Consider the following 18,672-nt stretch of genomic DNA (forward strand, 5'->3'; position numbering starts at 1 on the left):
CCAGGAACCAGGAGCTTCTTCTGAGTCTCTCATGTGTGTGCAGGGTCCTAAGGCTTTGGGTCATCTTTTACTGATTTCCCAAGCCATAAGCAGGGAGCTGGAAGGGAAATAGAGCACTGGGATATGAACTGGCACTCATACGGGATCCTGGCTCCTGCAAGTTAAGGATTTAACCATTAAATCATCATACTGGGTTTGATAGTTTCTCTAATAGAGCAAGCTGCAGTAGCAAATGTTAGAGACAGACTTCTTCATTTATAATATACCAAGCCCTGTGATGAGCATTCTACCAAGAGATTCCCACTTAGGGAAATTTCTTCTTCATTCTATGGTTCAAATTAAAGAGAGTTCAGCTTCCAATTGTTACAAAGTGACAGTGGTGCTCTTAAGGTCCCTATTCTACATTGACCCCTAAAAGTTGCCAATGCATATGGTTGATTTTCGTATACTGGAGTGGCACACCAGTTGTTTGTGGGATACCTTATATATTAGGGATTAGCTATATGACAGCATTAGCAATATTTACTGAAGACTCCATTACTGAGTCATTATGTATTTGAAAACTACCGAGATTTAAGGGATTGGGGTTATAAGTTTGTGTATATACTTTTGAATCATTCCTTTTTTGGTTTTCTCATTCATTGTAATGGAATAATTTACTACTTCAGCAAGTTTTGCTTGGTATTAGCCTTTAAATGGGATTCTGAATGTGTAAGTCTAAAGCTTAATTCAATATAAAAGACCATATGTATAAGTTGAATGAATAGTCACACTAGAAACATCATTAAAATGTGTTATAGAGTGAATGAGAGGGTCATTTCCAAGATAATTTAGGGACTTTGGTTTAATATACAAAACAAACCAAGATCTTCACAGAAATTATCTATTATGAAATAATAATTACCACATTATCTTATCAGACACAAAGAATAAGTATAAGGAAAAGAAAGAGAGACAAAGGTTTTGGGGTAACAGAGTGAGGTTTTGATGTGTGTGACCTTGGGAATGTCCTTGTCTAGGATATCATCTGCCTCTGTATTTGTAATAGCTTATTTTTTTTAATTATTTATTTATTTTTGTTGGGAAGGAAGATTTACAGAGAGAAAAAGAGACAAAAAGACCCTTTGTCTACTGGTTCATTCCATAAATGGATGCAGAAGCCAGGAGCTTCTTTTAAGTCTCCCACATGGGTGCAGGGTCCCAAGGCTCTGGGCCATCTTTTACTGCTCTCCCAGGCAACAAGCAGGGAGCTAGATGGGAAGTGGAGCAACCAGGACACAAACCAATACCTGTATGGAATGCCAGTGCTTTGGAGGGAGAGGATTACCAGTTGAACCAACGAGTTGGCCTTTGTGTAATAGCTTATTTAAATTTTTTTACAACTTGTCCATTGAAACAGAAACCTCTGTCACGAGGTATTTCTCCAGAAATCCATAAAAGAGTACTTTGAATTACTTATTTATCTGAGAGGCAAAGATAGCAACACACACACACGCACACACACACACACAATACAAAACACTGCGTGAGCAAGAGAGAGAATTAACTGACGAAGTAGGAACATCAGATCTTTGAAGTGCTCATCTTCTCATTCACTCTCCAAATGCCCGCAATAGCTGGGACTGGGTCAGGCTGAATCCCAGAGAAAAAAATTCAATTCATGTCTCCCAAATGGGTGACAAAAACCCAACTTCCTGAGCCATCAACATTGCCTCACAAGATCGACATTAGCAGGAAACTGGAATTGGGAGTGGATGCAGGACTTAAACTCAGGTATTCTGTCAGAAGATCTGGATGTTTTAGCTGCTAGACTAAAAGGCCCACCCCAGGAAAGCATATTTTGCAACTTCTCAGCTTCTGTTGTAGCATTGGAATTTCAACACATGTAAGTTTCTACCCAATTTGAAAACATGCAAACTGCGGCAAGAATTCATGAATATCCTACTGATGGTGACAACTGCATGAAATCCTTCTGTAAATGTTCAAATGATATTAGGTGATAGAAATGAACCACTTATTTGGTTCTCCTTACAGGATTAATGTTTAACAAACTGAACTTTGGTTATCAATAATTTTAGGAATTAAAAAATCTAACATTTTCTTATAATTTGGATAGTCTGTCCATGCCATAACAAGTCTTGTTTGTAACACAATGAATCATGGAGTGACTGGCTTCTGATTATGGAGGCCTAACAGGTCTAGGAAGCACCAGTTGGCCATCCAGGCCTCATCTCTTCATGTCTCATACTAAACTTACTATCTTTTAAATATCAGTTTTGCTTCTCAAGTTCTGTGTATTGCTGTATGCTAAATAGATTATTTTAGGCAATTGCATTTGGATCAATCTTATGGAGTTAATTCAGATTGCTTGTGTTAATAATTACTGTATTGGCTGACTTAGCCAGAAAATCTGACAACGCTCTCACTAGTAGTCAATTGATTCTGCTGGACATTAGGTTAGCTGTTTTGTGAACAATTAGTTTCTTCATTGACCTTCTGGGACTGCTTGCCTTGTCCAGTGGTATGATCTTAATGTTTTCAGAAACTTGCACTTGTCAAAGTTTGTCTGAATCTGGTGAACAGATGCCTATGAATACATTAATGACACACAATAGAGAAAGTCTCAGGTTTGAAATAGAAATAGCACCCAAACCAGTTTTTCTATCAAATTTCAAAGACCTCCCTTCATTTAAATCCTTCTAATCCAAACTACTTCTCTAGTGCTAAAAGTCAAAAATAATTTTCTTACTAAGTTTTATAATTACTGTTTTAAAATTATTGGAATTATAAAAGTATTGCTTCTTACTGTTTTCACATAATCTATGGAATAAATTTGTAAGTTTAGTAAGCTTCCATAGGTTAATATCAATATATCACTCCTAGTCTAGTTGTAAGTGAAATACGTTCTGAATTCCAAGCAAATGGATGGTAAATGAGCTATTAATATATAACTTGTTTATTGAATTTTACTTTTATACTATATGTGTTAATTGGAGACAATAAAATAGCAATGTAAAAGTATAGTTTAAAATATTCACCACTTACAGGATTTGCCACAAAATTATTTTGGTTACTAAATGTTATAAATTTAAATTATTGATTCATCAAAAAGTTATATTTGAAAAAAAATTTTATGATGAATTTCCAACATTAACTATAAAAGCTATCTATAAAATGTTGGATTGCTTAAATTGCTAATGTAATACTATTTCCCCATGATTATGGAAATCTCAGGTATATGATTAACTCCATGTTCATTAACTGAATAGTAAGTCTGCTACATTGATAATCAACTATTTGACTTTTCACAGTAAATTTCCAGTCAGCTTATGTCAAGCTTCTCACCAAGTCAGAATTTATTGCAGGAATGCTACTGATTGATCAGGCCAACTGAAATAGCAGCTATGAACTAGTTCATCTTGTTGGTAACTACTTCTTAATTTTGTCTTCTTATTTACTACAATGTTTGCTTGTTCTTGAACTGATCACTGTTGATGTGTTAACTCTAATTTGTGGGCCTTTCTTATAATATCCATTAGAACATTTTTGTCTGAATAAGTTCTTCTATAAACTTGAAATGATTATTGGTTTTTTTTTATCCCTAACTTGCTGTATAAGTGGTGCTTTATGAGGCAATTAATTTTCACTTGGCAAGGTTAACAAATCATCCAGTGGTGTTACATTAGTTGATTTGTGTACTTTGAGTGTATTTTTGACAGACTTTGAGTAGCATCTGACAGGTGAGGTACTGAGTTTGTGTGGGGAGGACATTTGGTCACATGTGTCAGTGTGAGTACTCACTTCTTGAGGAATGGTTTTATCCAGGTAATCTGCAATTCTTTTGGCTAGGCTGGAAGAAGTCTGTGCGGATTTCTTGCAAGACCCGTTTTCTAATTTCTGATAGTTAGCTTTCTCCTTTAATTTCTCCTTTATGGCCCCATTGCCTGTTTCAAAAGGCATGAAGCATTTCTCTTTCTTCCACGCTGTAGCTGTAGTTTTGCGGGGCTTGCAAAGAGTGATAGACTGCCCACTAACTAAAGATTTGAGAATGTCACAATTTCTCTCTAAAACAAAATTTGTTCTTTTACGTAAAAAAAAGTCTTCTTCATTGTCCAAAGGGTAGGGAGAAAGTCTATTTTTGGTCAAAAGTGACATCTGTATATTTCTTGTGTCATGAAAAATGATAGGATTTGTTTCACTTTGTTCCTGTGAATTGAAGAAAAGAATACTTGGTATAAATCTATTGAGGCAAGAAATATATATTAAACATTATATGTAATATACTTTCTTTTCCTCTTAATATTTTATGACATGTAAGGATAAAATCCAAATCTTTGGCCTTATTTAATTCTTTTTGAAATAAAATGGGATAAGAAGAAATAACTATAATTCTTAAATGTTTCAAATTTTGTAACTGCAAAGTAAGATAGTGGGTAAGATGGAACATTGCTTTGAATTTCTTAGATTTCCATGCTATAGAAATCTAAAAAAGAATATCTAAAAATGTATTGAATAAAGAATTAAAAGAGACATAACTGATTATAAGCTAAAGTTATAATATCATGATACTCTGGTACATAATTCAAAAAATTCAAAATTATCTCTACAATGTTTACTTATTATTGCACACTAACACCATAATACTTGACTCATAAAATGTGGTTGGTAATTGTGAAATAACCAAAGTAATAGTTTGACACAAAAATCTGTTTGAGCCAATCTTTGATTTTTTTTCCTATACTCATTTATTTCTTTTTACAATCTCTATTTTCTGCACTAAGCAAAAAACAAATGAATTTCAAAGAAACTGTTTAAAAATATGTGTTATCAATATTTGGTTTAAAATTTTTACTTGTTGAGTATTATGATTAATGATCAATTAAGCCTGTGATTACAAAATGAATTAAAATTTGTCTTTTTAAAAATCAAAGAAAAGAAAGGAGAGGAATTGAGGAAGATTGGAGAAAAAAATACGGCTGTCTTTTTACATATGAATTCATAAAATCTGCTTTTCATATTAAAAAATTTTTAAATAAATTAAAGTTTAATTTTCTAAAAATAAAATTCTCAGTAAATAATTATTTTATTTACAAACGAAGTTAATGAAATAAAAATTTAGTCTTAACATTTGAGTGCACTTAGTGTAAAAGACAAAGTAATGCCTGTGATTATTAAAAGTCTAGCAAAAGATTTAGTTTTGAAATGAATTGTGTACCAGTATTGCCTCTTGAACCACAGTCGTGCAGTGTTGGCAGATTTTTGAACTTATCCACGTCCTAGACCATTTCCCATTTTACAAATTTGTAAGTCTGATGTTTTAGGCAGAAACTGCCTTTGCCGGCTTCTTTGGGTGATCCAGGCTCTGCCAATCACACACACCTACCACAGTCTTCAATTCAGAAGAAGCAACTCTGTTACATGAAACCACTGCGAAGGCTGTGGAGGGTGCTGGAAGCGCTGTCCGGCTTTGAACATCAGCCTGGTCAAAAAGTCTTGGAAAGTGCCTCTGTTGCCTAACGTCAGACGGTGTGAAACTGAGAAGATCAGGCTGAGACTGCAATTGATCCCTGAAGCTAGTTTGCCTCCCTAGTCTTGCTAGATGCCCTGCGGGCTCCCAAATAGCCTTATATAAACATATATTCTGGTCAGAACAGCTAAAATAACGGCTAGGAAAATCAACACATGATTCCGTCAGTTTTTAAATGACTATTTATTTTGCATGTCTGCTACAGTCAATCAAATTTGATAAAGCATTCTTCATTAAGACAAACAAGATTTCCAGGAATTCCCAGACTTGACGGTGGTTCTAGAAAAGAATATTAACAATTTATGTGTTGGTATGTGAACCTAAGAGTTTAAATAAATTTCTTAAAAATTCTGGTCATATATGTGATATTCCTCCAAGTCAATGTTAGTAAGTACATTCACTAAAAACAATAGATATTTTATTACCGTGTGGAAAGGTTCTCTCTTTGTGGGACTAATGATTATCTTGGCATTTGGATTTTTCAGTTCATCCTCAAAGCATAAAGGTACCAAGGTTTTCTTTTTTAGTGAATAATAATCACTTAATTGGTGATTTCTGGTAGATTTATTTTCTTTTATGTTAGAACCATTCATCTGTGGATAAGCTTTTCTTCTGAAAATGAAAACAAATTTGGGAAAACGTTTCTAGTGCTGACTTCATCCTACCAATCAAGCTCCATCCCTCTGCCTCCCTCTGTCTCTAGAAATCACTGCCAACATCACCAAACCCTCTCCCAAATACTCTCAAACGGTGAAGGCCGTTCGTTCTTGCCTACCTTCTGTGAGAAAACAGCAAAAACTGGGATAGAAGCAAGGCAGTGCTGTGTGTGCCTTGTTGGTGTTTTTTTGAGTGAGCAGGAGGTATATTGGGTAGTCTGAGAAGAGCACTAAAATGTTAAGAATTATTTGACATATTCTTTGTGGAGGACCTGGGAGAAACTTTACAAGAACTCAAAGTGACTCCAGTTTTGTGAAGAGGATGGAATGGTGCATTTAGGAAGGCGAAATCATGGATTTCCTTCCAGATCTCCCTAGCTATATGTGCGGCATGGACGGGGAGTTGAGGCTTCTCCAAGCGACTTGTCATTGCAGGGGAGAAGGAACCTCCAGCAAATAGTTGGCATGAGTAGAGTGTGCAATGTGTTGTCGAATGAGGATGTAGGACAGGAGAGGACAGGCTCAGAGGGATCTTCTGCACTAGCAGTTGAGGGTGTACTCCAGCAAGCTCACATAGAAAAGACTATGAGTTCCTGGAGCCCAGATGTCAGCAGCCACAGGATGCTTAGGGAAAAGAGCTGTAGTCACCAACTCTGGAAACAGCACAAGAGTGCCAGCTGTGACCCTCAGCCACAAAGTCCAGGGCACCCTTCACTCACACACTCTGGTACATTCTCAGAAAGAAACAGAAGGACTGAGTTAAACCTCAATAGGTTGTTCATTATTACTGCAAAATCTACAACACACTGGATTAATATTTCTCCCCATTTTGCAGAGATTAATGGGCTCATGGGAAAGATCATACCTTCATATAAAAATTAAGAACCAATTTTTTCACAGTTCTGTCATACTATAAATTTTTGCCTCTACTCCAAAAACATAATTGTGTTCTCTCTACTTATTTTTCCATGTCCTTCTCTCCATTTAGTGTGTTCAAGATCTGGATCTGACACCTACTGACGAAACAGTCTTTTTTTTTTTTTTTAAAGATTTATTTTATTTTTAATTACAAAGTCAGATATACTGAGAGGAGGATAGATAGAGAGGAAGTGGAGCTGCTGGGATTAGAACCAGCAGCCATATGGGATCAAGGCGAGGACCTTAACCACTAGGCCACGCTGCCGAGCCCGAAACAGTCTTGAACTACTAATTGGATTGTTTCTTGAGACTAAATGTTAATAATCAGCAGGAGGAATAAATTCTGGCCTCTTATAAAATAAAGAGAACTCCCACTGTTAGAAGCATGACTCATCAGAGCAAAACTTTTCTGCCTATGAAGTATCTTGGATCAGTTTTCTTTGTTTTAGTATCATGTTAACATGAGAATTATGTTAGTTATCTTGCATTTGCTGTGATCCTAAGAATCTAATGTGTTCCTTAAAAATTGTAAAATAAGTTACCTTTTGTTGATATCATCTTCTAAATGGTCTAGAGAATCCAATGATTTGCTAGTTTTATTTTCAATTTGTGCTGAAACTGAAAAAGATTTTCATAGAGGATATGTATGTATTATGACATTTTGAAAATATCTAAAATACTTTCCAGCATCTTCTATTTCATAGCAAACATTCCAGCTGATATTATTTGCATAGACCTGGGATAAGATAAATGTTGAGTCTACTTGTGACAGTTTACCAAAGCGGTCACAGAGCAGACTCAAGGGTTATACAGTCAATATTTTAGCACACTCATAACCTCAGTACACTGGTTGGAAACCTGTATTCCAGAGGAAGAAGTCAGTCAATAATCAAGTGAACCAACAAATAAACGCATATAGAAAGTAATCCCAAATTTTTGTAAGTATTATGAAAGAATATGAATGTGCTGCTTCACTTATAATAGCTATAGAGGGCATCTCCCACAGGAAGATATATTTGAGGTTAAGGCAGAAAGGCAAGCAGCTGGGGAAACAGCCTCCCAGAATCAATACATTGAATGAAAATACCAACAGAAACACTAGATATGCACAGAAATCACTAAAAATCATGAAAGGTTAAACTTAAAAGATTTTATCAGTTATCTAAGAATTCTGGAAGAAAAACATTGAGAAAATGATAAAGAACATATGCTTGAAGAGATAAGATAAAAATTCTAATGGATTAAAGCATATTTCAGCTACTGAGGGTAATTGATAAGAACACACATACAGTAAAGAGATTGACATTGTGCTGCAGTGCATTAAGCTGCCTCTTGAGACACCTGCTACTCACACATCAGGGTGTCAGTTCAAGTCCTGGCTGCTTCACTTCTGAGCAGGTTTCCATGTTTCCAGTATTTGTTGCTGTTAGTCACACAATTTAATGTTCTGTGTTGACAATACCTGTGACTTTAAAAACAATTTTGTCTCTAGTACTATCTCACAAATACTCTCAAACTGTGAAGGCAAACAGAAGCAAGACAGTGGTGTGTCTTGTTGGTATTTGAGTGAGCAGGAGGTGTATTGTGTAGTCTGGGAGAGCACTAAAAGATCAAGAATTATTTGACACATCCTTTGTGGAGGATCTTGGAGAAACTTCACACCAACTCAACACAAATTTTCTTTGGATGCTTTTCTTTTGAATGTTGCTAAATTCAACTTTTAAAAATTAATTTTAGGGGCTGACATGATGGCTCAATTGGCTAGTCCTTTGTCTGCAAGCATCAGCATCCCATGTAGATGCTGGTTTGTGTCTCAGCTGTTCTAGTTCCTATCCAGCTCCCTGCTTGTGGCCTGGGAAGGCAGTGGAGGACGGCCCAAAGCCTTGGCCCCATGCACCTGTGTAGGAGGCATGGCAGAAGCTCCTGGCTCTTGGCTTCGGATGGGTTCAGCTCACTGTTGCAGCCATTGGGGAGTGAACCGGCAAATGGAAGATCTCTCTGTCCTTCTCTTTGTAAATCTATTTTTCCAATAATAATAAAAAAAATCCTTCAAAGAAAGAAATTAAATCTGTATGTTGTTACCTTATTCTGTGAATTCGTTCAGGCATTCAGCTTTCTGGCTAGGCTGGTAAGGAGGTGCTCTGAATTGTCATGGGAAAATGTTATGTTGTGTGCTGAATACTATGCTGTGAAATCTTTTCAAGACTCTAAGGCGGCAGTGGTGATGTGTACTCTTGACTGCTCACCTGTAAAATGTTATCTGAGATCTATTTTTTTAAAAAAAGACTCTCATGGATAAGCCAGTCATTTGGGGAGGAGTTTAGTCGAAAACAAACAAACTCATGATTCATGGGCTGTTGGATGGAATCCTGATATTTTCCTTACCCCATTATCTTTATTTCACATTTCCAAAAATGATTAATAGGAAATGACCTTGTTTTTATTTAATTCACTTTGAAAGGCAAACACACACACACACAGACACACACACAAAGATTTTCCGTTTGCTAGTTCACCCTGCAGATGCTTAAACCAGCTAGTGTTGAATGTGTCCAAAGCCAGGAGCTAGAAACTCACTCTCACCTGAGTGGCAGGGACTCAGCTATCTCAGCCATCACCTGCCTCTTGCCAGTGTGTGCACTGACAGCAAGCTGGGATTTGGAGCAGGGCAAGTACCCAACCACAGGCATTGTGACGCATGTGGGTGTCCCATGCAGTATGGACTGGGAAAGCAGGCCGTATTGCTTTAAATTTTAACTGTTCTGTCAAATGCCCACCCTGCAAAATTATACCTTTTTCTTTTCTATCACCAACCTTCACTTTTAGATCTTGTAAATCCACGCTGAGAGATTTTACCCTAACTTTGAGTATATATGAAGACAGAGGAAGAATTGACTGGTTGTAACCATCCTATTTCTTTCGAAATACTGCGAACACAGACTTCGGATGCTGTTGACTTGCAATAGGAAATTAATCCCAAGGGGAAGTTTGCTAACTGTAAGTTGAGTATGTCTGTGTAGGAAGGTAATTCATACAGATATTTCAGAATATGTTTCAGAATATCTTCGCCCAGCTCTTTCAATGTTATTGATTTCTCCCAGGAAATAAGGTTATACATACTTCTGGTATATTAATTTAAGTTGCCTCACATTGTAATGCATGAAAGGCTGTCTTTCAGTTTGGGATCAAACGTCTTATGTTGTTTTAATGACTTTTTTAATATTTATTTTTTGTATTTCATTTTTCACTTTGATGGAGATAAATGTTCATTTATGTTGCAAACTTTCCCCAAAGTTTTATTTTAAGATTTATTTATTTTTATTGGAAAGGCAGACATACAGAGAGGAGGAGAGACAGAGAGGAAGGTCTTCTGTCCGATGGTTCACTCCCCAAGAGGCCACAACGGCTGGACATAAGCCAATCCAAAGCCAGGAGCCAGGAACCAGGAGCCAGGAGCTGTTCCAGGTCTCCCACATGCGTGCAGTGTCCCAAAGCTTTGAGCCATCCTCAACTGCTTTCCCAGGCCACAAGCAGGGAGCTGGATGGGAAGTGGAGCTGCCGGGATTAGAACCAGCGCCCATATGGGATCCCGGAGCATTCAAGGCGAGGACTTAAACTACTATGCTATCATGCCAAACCCTCCCAAAAGTTTTAACTTGGGGCCCTGATAAAAGAAGTATAAAATGTTTCTGTAGAGAGAGAATATGGAATAAGGCATTTGGCACAAGGGTTAACACTGCTTAGGGTATCAGCATGCCATATCAGAGTGTCTGGGTTTGAGTTCTACTCCATTCCTAATTCTAGTTTCTCACCATCAATTCCTGGGAGGCAGCAGGTGAATGCTCAAGTATTTGAGTCCCTGCTGCTCGCATGGGAGCCCCAGAATGAATTCTGGTTTCTTGGTTTTGATCTGACTCAGCCTGACCTTTAAGGACATTCAGGTACTGAGTCAGAGGATGAAGCTAAGCCTTGCTGTCTCTTTGTCCATCTGCTGTTCAAATGAAATAAAAGCAAAGTTTTATAAACCTTTTAAAGAAAGCTTTACTTCGCTGAAAATGCACAATATCCTGACAGAGCTCTCAAAGTTACACGTCAGCAAATATGTCACATTTAGGTAAAACTATTAGTATAGTATAACTTGGCAAGTCCACTTTGTCCCTTTCCTCACAGACTCTAATCTTGTCCTTTGAGCAACTATATCCTTCAAAGGAAACTGGGGCTCTTCTCAATTTGAGGAAATAAATCCTATACTTCTAAGCCTTTGTTTTTCAAAATATGAGCTACAACCCATCCACACTTTATGAAATCAGTTTAGTGTCGCTTGACTAGCATTCTATATAACAAAATATAATATATTAGAGGGTATCACCTGGATCCTTAGTAATAGTGGCTTTAAAAACCCCACCAAAATATTGAAATCCTGTTTAACTACCAGAGAGAAAGAAAGGTAACTAGAATTCTAAGAAGTTGAATCTTAAACAAGATGTTTGATAGGAAGATGGATAAGACAGATTACTATATTATATAAAACTATTACTGTGGAGAGTGTGGAAAATTGGAAACACTGAGATAAGCCCATGATGATTCATTGGTCTAGTTATGGTTAAATGCTGTCATCTGGGATGTCACCTTGTTATAAAGCAAGAATAGAAGGAGAAATAATCACTTGCTAAGATGGTAAGACAGTTGAGGAAATATGGGGGAACTAGATATTTGATGATATCATTTAGCCCATGAATTGATAAACTTTAGAACTGTCTCACTGGTACATTTATTTTTATCTGAGATAATAAATACTTCCAATATTTAAACTACATGCTATTGGATTTTCTTTAACTTGAGACAAACTTTCTCCCAGTAAATATTGATAGGAGAGAAATATGTTTTGGGCACAGAAGAGAATCTAGATCAACTCACACATATTGGAAATAGCATGTTAAATAGGACTAGAATCAATGCAATGTGCACAGACAGCTTTAGTGGAAGACTGGAGGGGCTGGCATTGTGACAGTGTGTTAAACCACTACATGTGGCATCCATCCAGTTGTATTGGATATATTGGAATGCCAGTTCAGGTCCCAGTTGGCATACTCTGATTCCACTCCCATGTGCTGTAACTGGGAAAGCAGCAGATAATAGCCCAAGTACTTGGGACTCTGCTATCCACATGGGAGACGTGGACGGAGTGCCAGGCTCCTGACTTTCATTTGGCCCAGTCGTCACCTTTGACGCTGGTGTCTCCATGCACATTGCTTTGTGTCCCAGCTGTTGCACTTCCAATTTAGCTCTCTGCTAATGTGCCTGGGAAAGTAGCAGAGGATGGATCAAGTGCCTGGGCCCCTGTCACCCCCATGGGGGACAGGAAGAAGCTCCTGGATTCTGGCTTTGGTCTGGTCCAGACTTGGCCATTCTGGCCATTTGAAGAGTGAACCGGGGCTGGAGAATCTCTCTCTCACTCTTTCTTTTAATCTCTCCCTCTCACTCTCTCTTTATCTCTCTCTCTCCTTCTGTCTGTAACTCTGCCTATCAAATAAATAAATGTAGCTTTGCAATGAGGGAATCTCAACTGAACTTGAACTGTGGTTATGCAACAAGGTGGAGGAATCCACCATGGGTGGAGGGTTTGGGGAGGGGTGGGGAGAATCCCAGTACCTATGAAACTGTGTCACATAATACAATGTAATTAATGAATAAATTTTAAAAAAGAAAAAATAAATATAACTTTTAAAAAAAGAAAACTTGGTAAGATTTTATGTGCCATGTTACATAATTTGGACTTTACAAGTTTTTAAATAGTCTTCAGCTATTTTAATAACATAAGGTAGTATAATCAAAAATAGTACTTGATTAAAGATACTCTTCAAGTTTATATCCTACATTGGATGCAATTAACTTTCAGTTATTTCAATATAAACAATGGCAATACCTGAACATGAAGTAGAGCCTTGCTGCCTTTCAGAGGCGTTAGCTGGAGTGCTGAGTACAGGAGACAAGATTGCAGAACCTAAGGATCTTCCACCGGATTGTGGAGGCTGTGGATACAGAATATGGAAGGGTTGTGCATTTTACAGTTAAACATGAGGAAAAAAGAGAAACCATAATAGAAACTCTTTCTTTCTGGGTATATATTTATAAATCATTTGTACTTGATAATTCACATTTGGATATCTATTGATGATAACGGTTTTCTTGTTCATTTAATATTTTCAAGAATGCTTTACTTTATTCTCAAACATCCCTATAACGTGGACATTATCACTACTACTTTAAGGATAAAAAAGCAAACCTGCAGAGTAGAAGGGGCAAATAGTTGTCACAGCAGTTAAGATGCCGTTTGGAACGATTGCATTCCATGTTGTAGTTCCTAGGTTCAAACCCTAGCGTCACTTCCTGTTCCAGCTTCCTGCTACTGCACACCCTAGGTGATAAGAAGTAGGGAATTGGATCTGAAGTGGAGTTGCTGGGACATGAATTGGTGCCCATATTTGATGATGGCAGAGGATTAGGCTGTTGAGCCACTGCACTGGCACCTCAATAGAATATCTGTAACCTATACATGTTTAAAAAGTTGCCTATACTCACTTTTTATTAAATTGCATTTTCTTTTTATCTGAAACACAACCTTTATATTCACATACAATTTATTTCTCCAAGTGCAGGGGACCAGTGCGATAGCCCAGTGACTGAATCCTTGTCTTGTATCTGCCAGGATCCATAGGGGCCAGTTCATTAGCAGCTACTCCATCTCTCATCCAGCTCCCTGTCTGTGACCTGCAAAGCAGTCAAGGATGGCCCAAAGTCTTGGGACCCTGCACCCATGTGGGAGACTTGGAAAAAGCTCCTGGCTCCTGGCCTTAGATCGGCTCAGCTCTGGCTGTTGTGGCCATTTGGGTGGTAAGGCAGAGAACAATTCTTTCTCTATTTCCTTCTCTCTGTATATCTGCATTTCCAATTAGAATAATAATAATAAAAATAACCAAGTGCAGGGAAAATCTAAAATTCAAATTCCGAAGAAAGGGTCTTCCTTCCTTTACTGACGCTAACATAAAATATGCACAGGAAACTTATTCTGATTAAAGGGAGAGAAATTGAGGAAAACAATTGCCCAGATTCTCCAAGGTTACAATCTCAGATTAGGCCCTTGTGTTTTTTTTATAAAAATACACAAATCTTGATAGCCAAAATGTGCATAAGTATAAGAAAGTCAACTCCATGATTTGTGATTCTTGATCAACAAACCAAATAAATAATTGTTTAGGACCTGCAACATTTTTCACATAAGACAAAGAGTATGTTTAGTCTTGGATAACATAAAATGAAAATATTGAATATGACAAAAATCTAACCAACAAAAAAGCCTCACAATTTTATTGATGCGATGAACATGAATCAATACTAGTAGCCACTATTACGCAGTATCACCAAGAGCCACAGCAATCAATACAGTAAATACATGAGAATTATTCAGGGAGTATTACATTATGGTGGCCTTAGAGTAAAACAACAATTTGATCACAAAGAAAAACCATCAAACTATCTTGAAAACTAATAGAAAATTTGAACATACTGATGGTTCCTAAAGGAGTTGTAAATGATCACCTTTTTAAAAATGATAGTTTTGGGCCCGGCGCAATGGCGTATTGGCTAACGTCCTCGCCTTGAATGTGTCAGGATCCCATATGGGCGCTGGTTCTAATCCCGGCAGCTCCACTTCCCATCCAGCTCCCTGCTTGTGGCCTGGGAAAGCAGTTGAGGACGGCCCAAAGCCTTGGGACCCTGTACCCACGTGGGAGGCCCGGAAGAGGTTCCTGGTTCCCAGCTTCGGATCGGCACAGAACCGGCAGTTGCACTCACTTGAGGAGTGAGCCATTGGACAGATGTTTTTCCTCTCTGTCTCTCCTCCTCTCTGTACATCTGACTTTGTAATAAAAAATTGAATAAATCTTTTTTAAAAATTGTAGTTTTAAAGAGTAGCCAGACTTAAAATAATGGATCAGTTCTTTCAAATTTCCATGCAATAAATATATCCCATGGATGTATTGTTGAGTAAGTTAAGAAGTAATAGTACCATTCAGCTGTGATCTCCTTAATACAAAAATCTGAAAAGAATGTTTCAAAAGAAATATAAAAACAAATCTCACTTATGCCTTCAAGATTTTCCACAAAGCCAAACTAAAATAGTAAAATCAACACTGTATTTAATGCTCATTTTACAGTGGCTAAAAAATAGTAATCCATGATTGAACATTTTCTAATGAATATTTTGTGTTTCATCACCTAAAATATCCAAAAGGAGAAAAACAATAATTTCAATAGCTGCAACCCTGAGTGTACAGGCTGAGGTTGGCATTGCAAGGGGCATCTAAAACACTGATAAGAAACCCAGATTATTCTTAGTGGAAGAACAAAGGACAGAGTTCAGGGTGACCAAAACTCAAAAGCAGAAGAAAATGTGCTGAAAGGAAGAGGGCCATCTTACATCTTCTGTGTATGGGAGCTCTTTTAGGAGGAACTTCTGTATGGAGGTGTCTTCCAGTCCAGAGTTTTGGCTGACCTATGAACCGTGGATGTTTAGGGAAAACTCTAAGCGGCCACTGAGGATATCATCATGCAACTAAAATTTGAACTATTGTTTGAGAGTCACCTTGTGTTTTAATTCATTCTTCTTGATTGCTATAAACAGATAAACTCTGTAGGACTAGAACAGACCCTGGATTCTCCAGTACATAACAAGTCATGATGTCCAAGATCAAACTCAACATATAACAGCCAGGAATATAAAAACACAACTTAGTTTTAATAGCAAAACAATTGGGGACCAATGCCGTGGATTAGTGAGTTAAGCAGCTTCCTGCGATGCCAGCATCCAATGTGGGTGCCAGCTCATGTCCTGGTTATTCCATTTCTGACCTAGCTCATTGCTAATGGCCCAGGAGAAGCAGTGGAAGATATTACAAGTGTTTGAGTGCCAACTATCCACAAAGCAGAAGGAGTTCCTGGCTCAGCCCTGACCCTCGTGACTTTCTCTAGAGTGAACCAGTGGATGGAAGGTCTCTCTGTTTCTCTAACTTTACCTTTCAAATAAAAAAATATTTCTAAAATCGAAAAAACAGCCAGATGAGATTAATCCTGAAATCCTCTATATTGAAATGAGTATGCTTTAAAGTTGATGTTACAACTATGATTAATAAAAAAGTAAGGTAAATTCACAATGTGTCAGGAACAGAAAATCTAGTTAAAGAAATTATGCTGTTTATAGCCATGTGATGCTGAAATTGCTTCACAATTATAGCAAACAAATACAAAAAGAATCAACCTGCAATAGAGAATAGAGATGTTCATGGATATGTATGCGTTAGTCAAAGAGAGATTCAGCAATTACAAGAGATTTCAGCAAATTTCCGAAAGTCCAAAAATAATTAAAAACATTAAAAATACTGGATGAGAGCTGCTGAAAATAACTTTTTTTAAAAAAAAGAATGAAACCTGTACTATCAAGATGAAAGTTGTGAAGAAATAAGCCAACTGGAAGTCTGACTTTGGGCTTTTTAAACCAGTTGCAATTTCCTCCACTTTCTAGCAGCTACCCTACCCACATGCAAAGGCACAGGCCATATTTCATCGAATTCAGGTTTTAAAACAAAACAAAACAAAACAAAAACACCTCCTACTAGTGTGGGAGGTATTAAACAGCTATTTGAGAAGCAAAGTGGCAGAGAGCTCCTACCCTCTGCTCATTCCCATAATGCCTCTCTATGCCAGGCAGACACCCAGAGCCAGGAATTCAATCTGGGTCTCTCTCATGAATGGCAGCAGCCCAATTTCTTGAGCCAATAGCACAGACTTGCAGTGTTCGCATTAGCAGGAAGTTAGTCAGGAGCTAGCCTCAGGTTTGGATCTCTGATGAAAGCAGGGCATCTTAACCAGCTGCAGCTGCTAAGCTAACTGGCCACCTCAGTGTGGGTTTTGTTTCCCCAGAAAAAAAAAACTGTTCTCATTTTAGGGTCTGGAATGAAAACTACACGACAACCTGCTTCCTCTGCCGTCCTACCCTAAGGCAGAGCTAGTTGATTGAGAACTCAGAGGCTCAGATAGCCAGTATTGCAACTCTGCAAAAGTTAATGGTAGCATCCTATAAACAAAGTAACCCACAGCTTTGTTCTTAAATAAGAGCAAATGAAAATTCAGTATCTTTTAAATTTTGTTTGGGCTGCTATTACAAAAGATATCCCAGGCTAATGGAAAAGAAAAATGAGCTGGTGTAGCCTTTCTTATTTCAGACAAGACAGACTTTGATGTGAAAAATATTTCAAGGGAAGAAGAAAGACACCACATAATGATCGAAGGATCCATGCAGCAAGAAGAGACCACCTTACTAATTTCTTAGGATGTTTCTCTTTTTCACCTCTAATTTTACTTGGTTTTTCTCTCTTGCTTTTCTTTGCTAATCTGACTAAAAGCATGTTTTGTCCATCTCCTTAATAAATGCCTCTTGTTGAAATCGATATGTTTTTTGTTTTCAGTTTCATTTATTTTTGCTGTGATTTTTGCCATTCTTGCTTTTTGTTCATTTTTTCTTTTTTAATAAGTCCTTGAGTTGCACTATTACATAATTTATTTGAGATATTTTGATTTTTTGTAAGCATCTCATGTTATAAATGTCCTTTTCAATATTGTTTTTGCTACATCTTATGGGTTTTGCTATTTTTGCTTTTATTTTTATTTCATCAAAAAGGTTTTTCTCTCATTAATTCAGTGACACCTGGGTCATACAATAGCATTGTTTGCTTAAAGAAGGTTTTTTTTTTTCATTTCTTTAGCCACGCATTAGTTATTCAGTAGAATTTTATTTAACTTCATGTTGTTGTAAATTTTCTATTTTTCTTCCTGTTATGGATTTTGTTTTATGACTTTTCATTTAAGGGAATATCTAGTTACTTGTGTAACAAAGACTATCATATCCAGATGCAAAGATACAATGCAGTATGTATCTCTATTTCCAAATCAAAGATGGATTCCCAAAGAAACTGTTAAATATATCTTGACAATAGGACATTGGACTCTCTGCCATTGAGAATGCCTACAATGTCAGGATACACTTAAATAATAGAATGATGCACTTATGACTATATCTGAAAGACTATAATATTATAATAACAAAGAGGAAATCAGCGGGGGGAGGGGACATATGGAGGAGGCAGAATCCCAGTGCCTATGGAACTGTTTCATAAAATTATGAATATACAGATAAAAAACTAAGCTATGTAATTTGGGGCAGGATTTGTGCAAAGTCAATTGGGCCCCTGACATTCCACATAGAAAGTACTGATTCAGCTTCTCCAGCTTCCAACTCAGCTTCTTACTAATGTGCCTGGAAGACGACTGTTGATGGCTCACATGCTTGGGCCTCTGCCACTCACATGGAATGCCCAGATGGACTTTCCAGCTTCTGGCTTTGATCTGGCTCACCCAGGTCTATATAGGCACTTGATGGATTCTCTCTCTCTGCCTTTTATGTAGATGGAAGGTAAATGAAAACAAGCATTAAAAAAAAAGCTAGGCAATTTATAC

At 37.3% G+C, this 18,672-nt stretch overlaps 1 protein-coding gene across 1 annotated transcript in view; it reads right to left on the reverse strand.

Moving 5' to 3' along the window:
• Positions 1-3,636: 3,636 nt before the first annotated feature.
• Positions 3,637-18,672, reverse strand: part of C2H1orf141 (chromosome 2 C1orf141 homolog) — a 75,424-nt gene continuing 60,388 nt past the window's right edge. Inside the window, exons 5-7 of the mRNA XM_058681110.1 lie at positions 7,644-7,713; positions 5,953-6,136; positions 3,637-4,206 (exon numbers count right to left, since the gene is read on the reverse strand). Of these exons, the coding sequence (XP_058537093.1) occupies positions 3,637-4,206; positions 5,953-6,136; positions 7,644-7,713 (824 nt within the window). The remainder of the gene's footprint in view (positions 4,207-5,952; positions 6,137-7,643; positions 7,714-18,672) is intronic.

The sequence above is a fragment of the Ochotona princeps genome, chromosome 2 (genome assembly GCF_030435755.1).
Source record: "Ochotona princeps isolate mOchPri1 chromosome 2, mOchPri1.hap1, whole genome shotgun sequence".
In the NCBI taxonomy this organism is placed as follows: Eukaryota; Metazoa; Chordata; class Mammalia; order Lagomorpha; family Ochotonidae; genus Ochotona; species Ochotona princeps.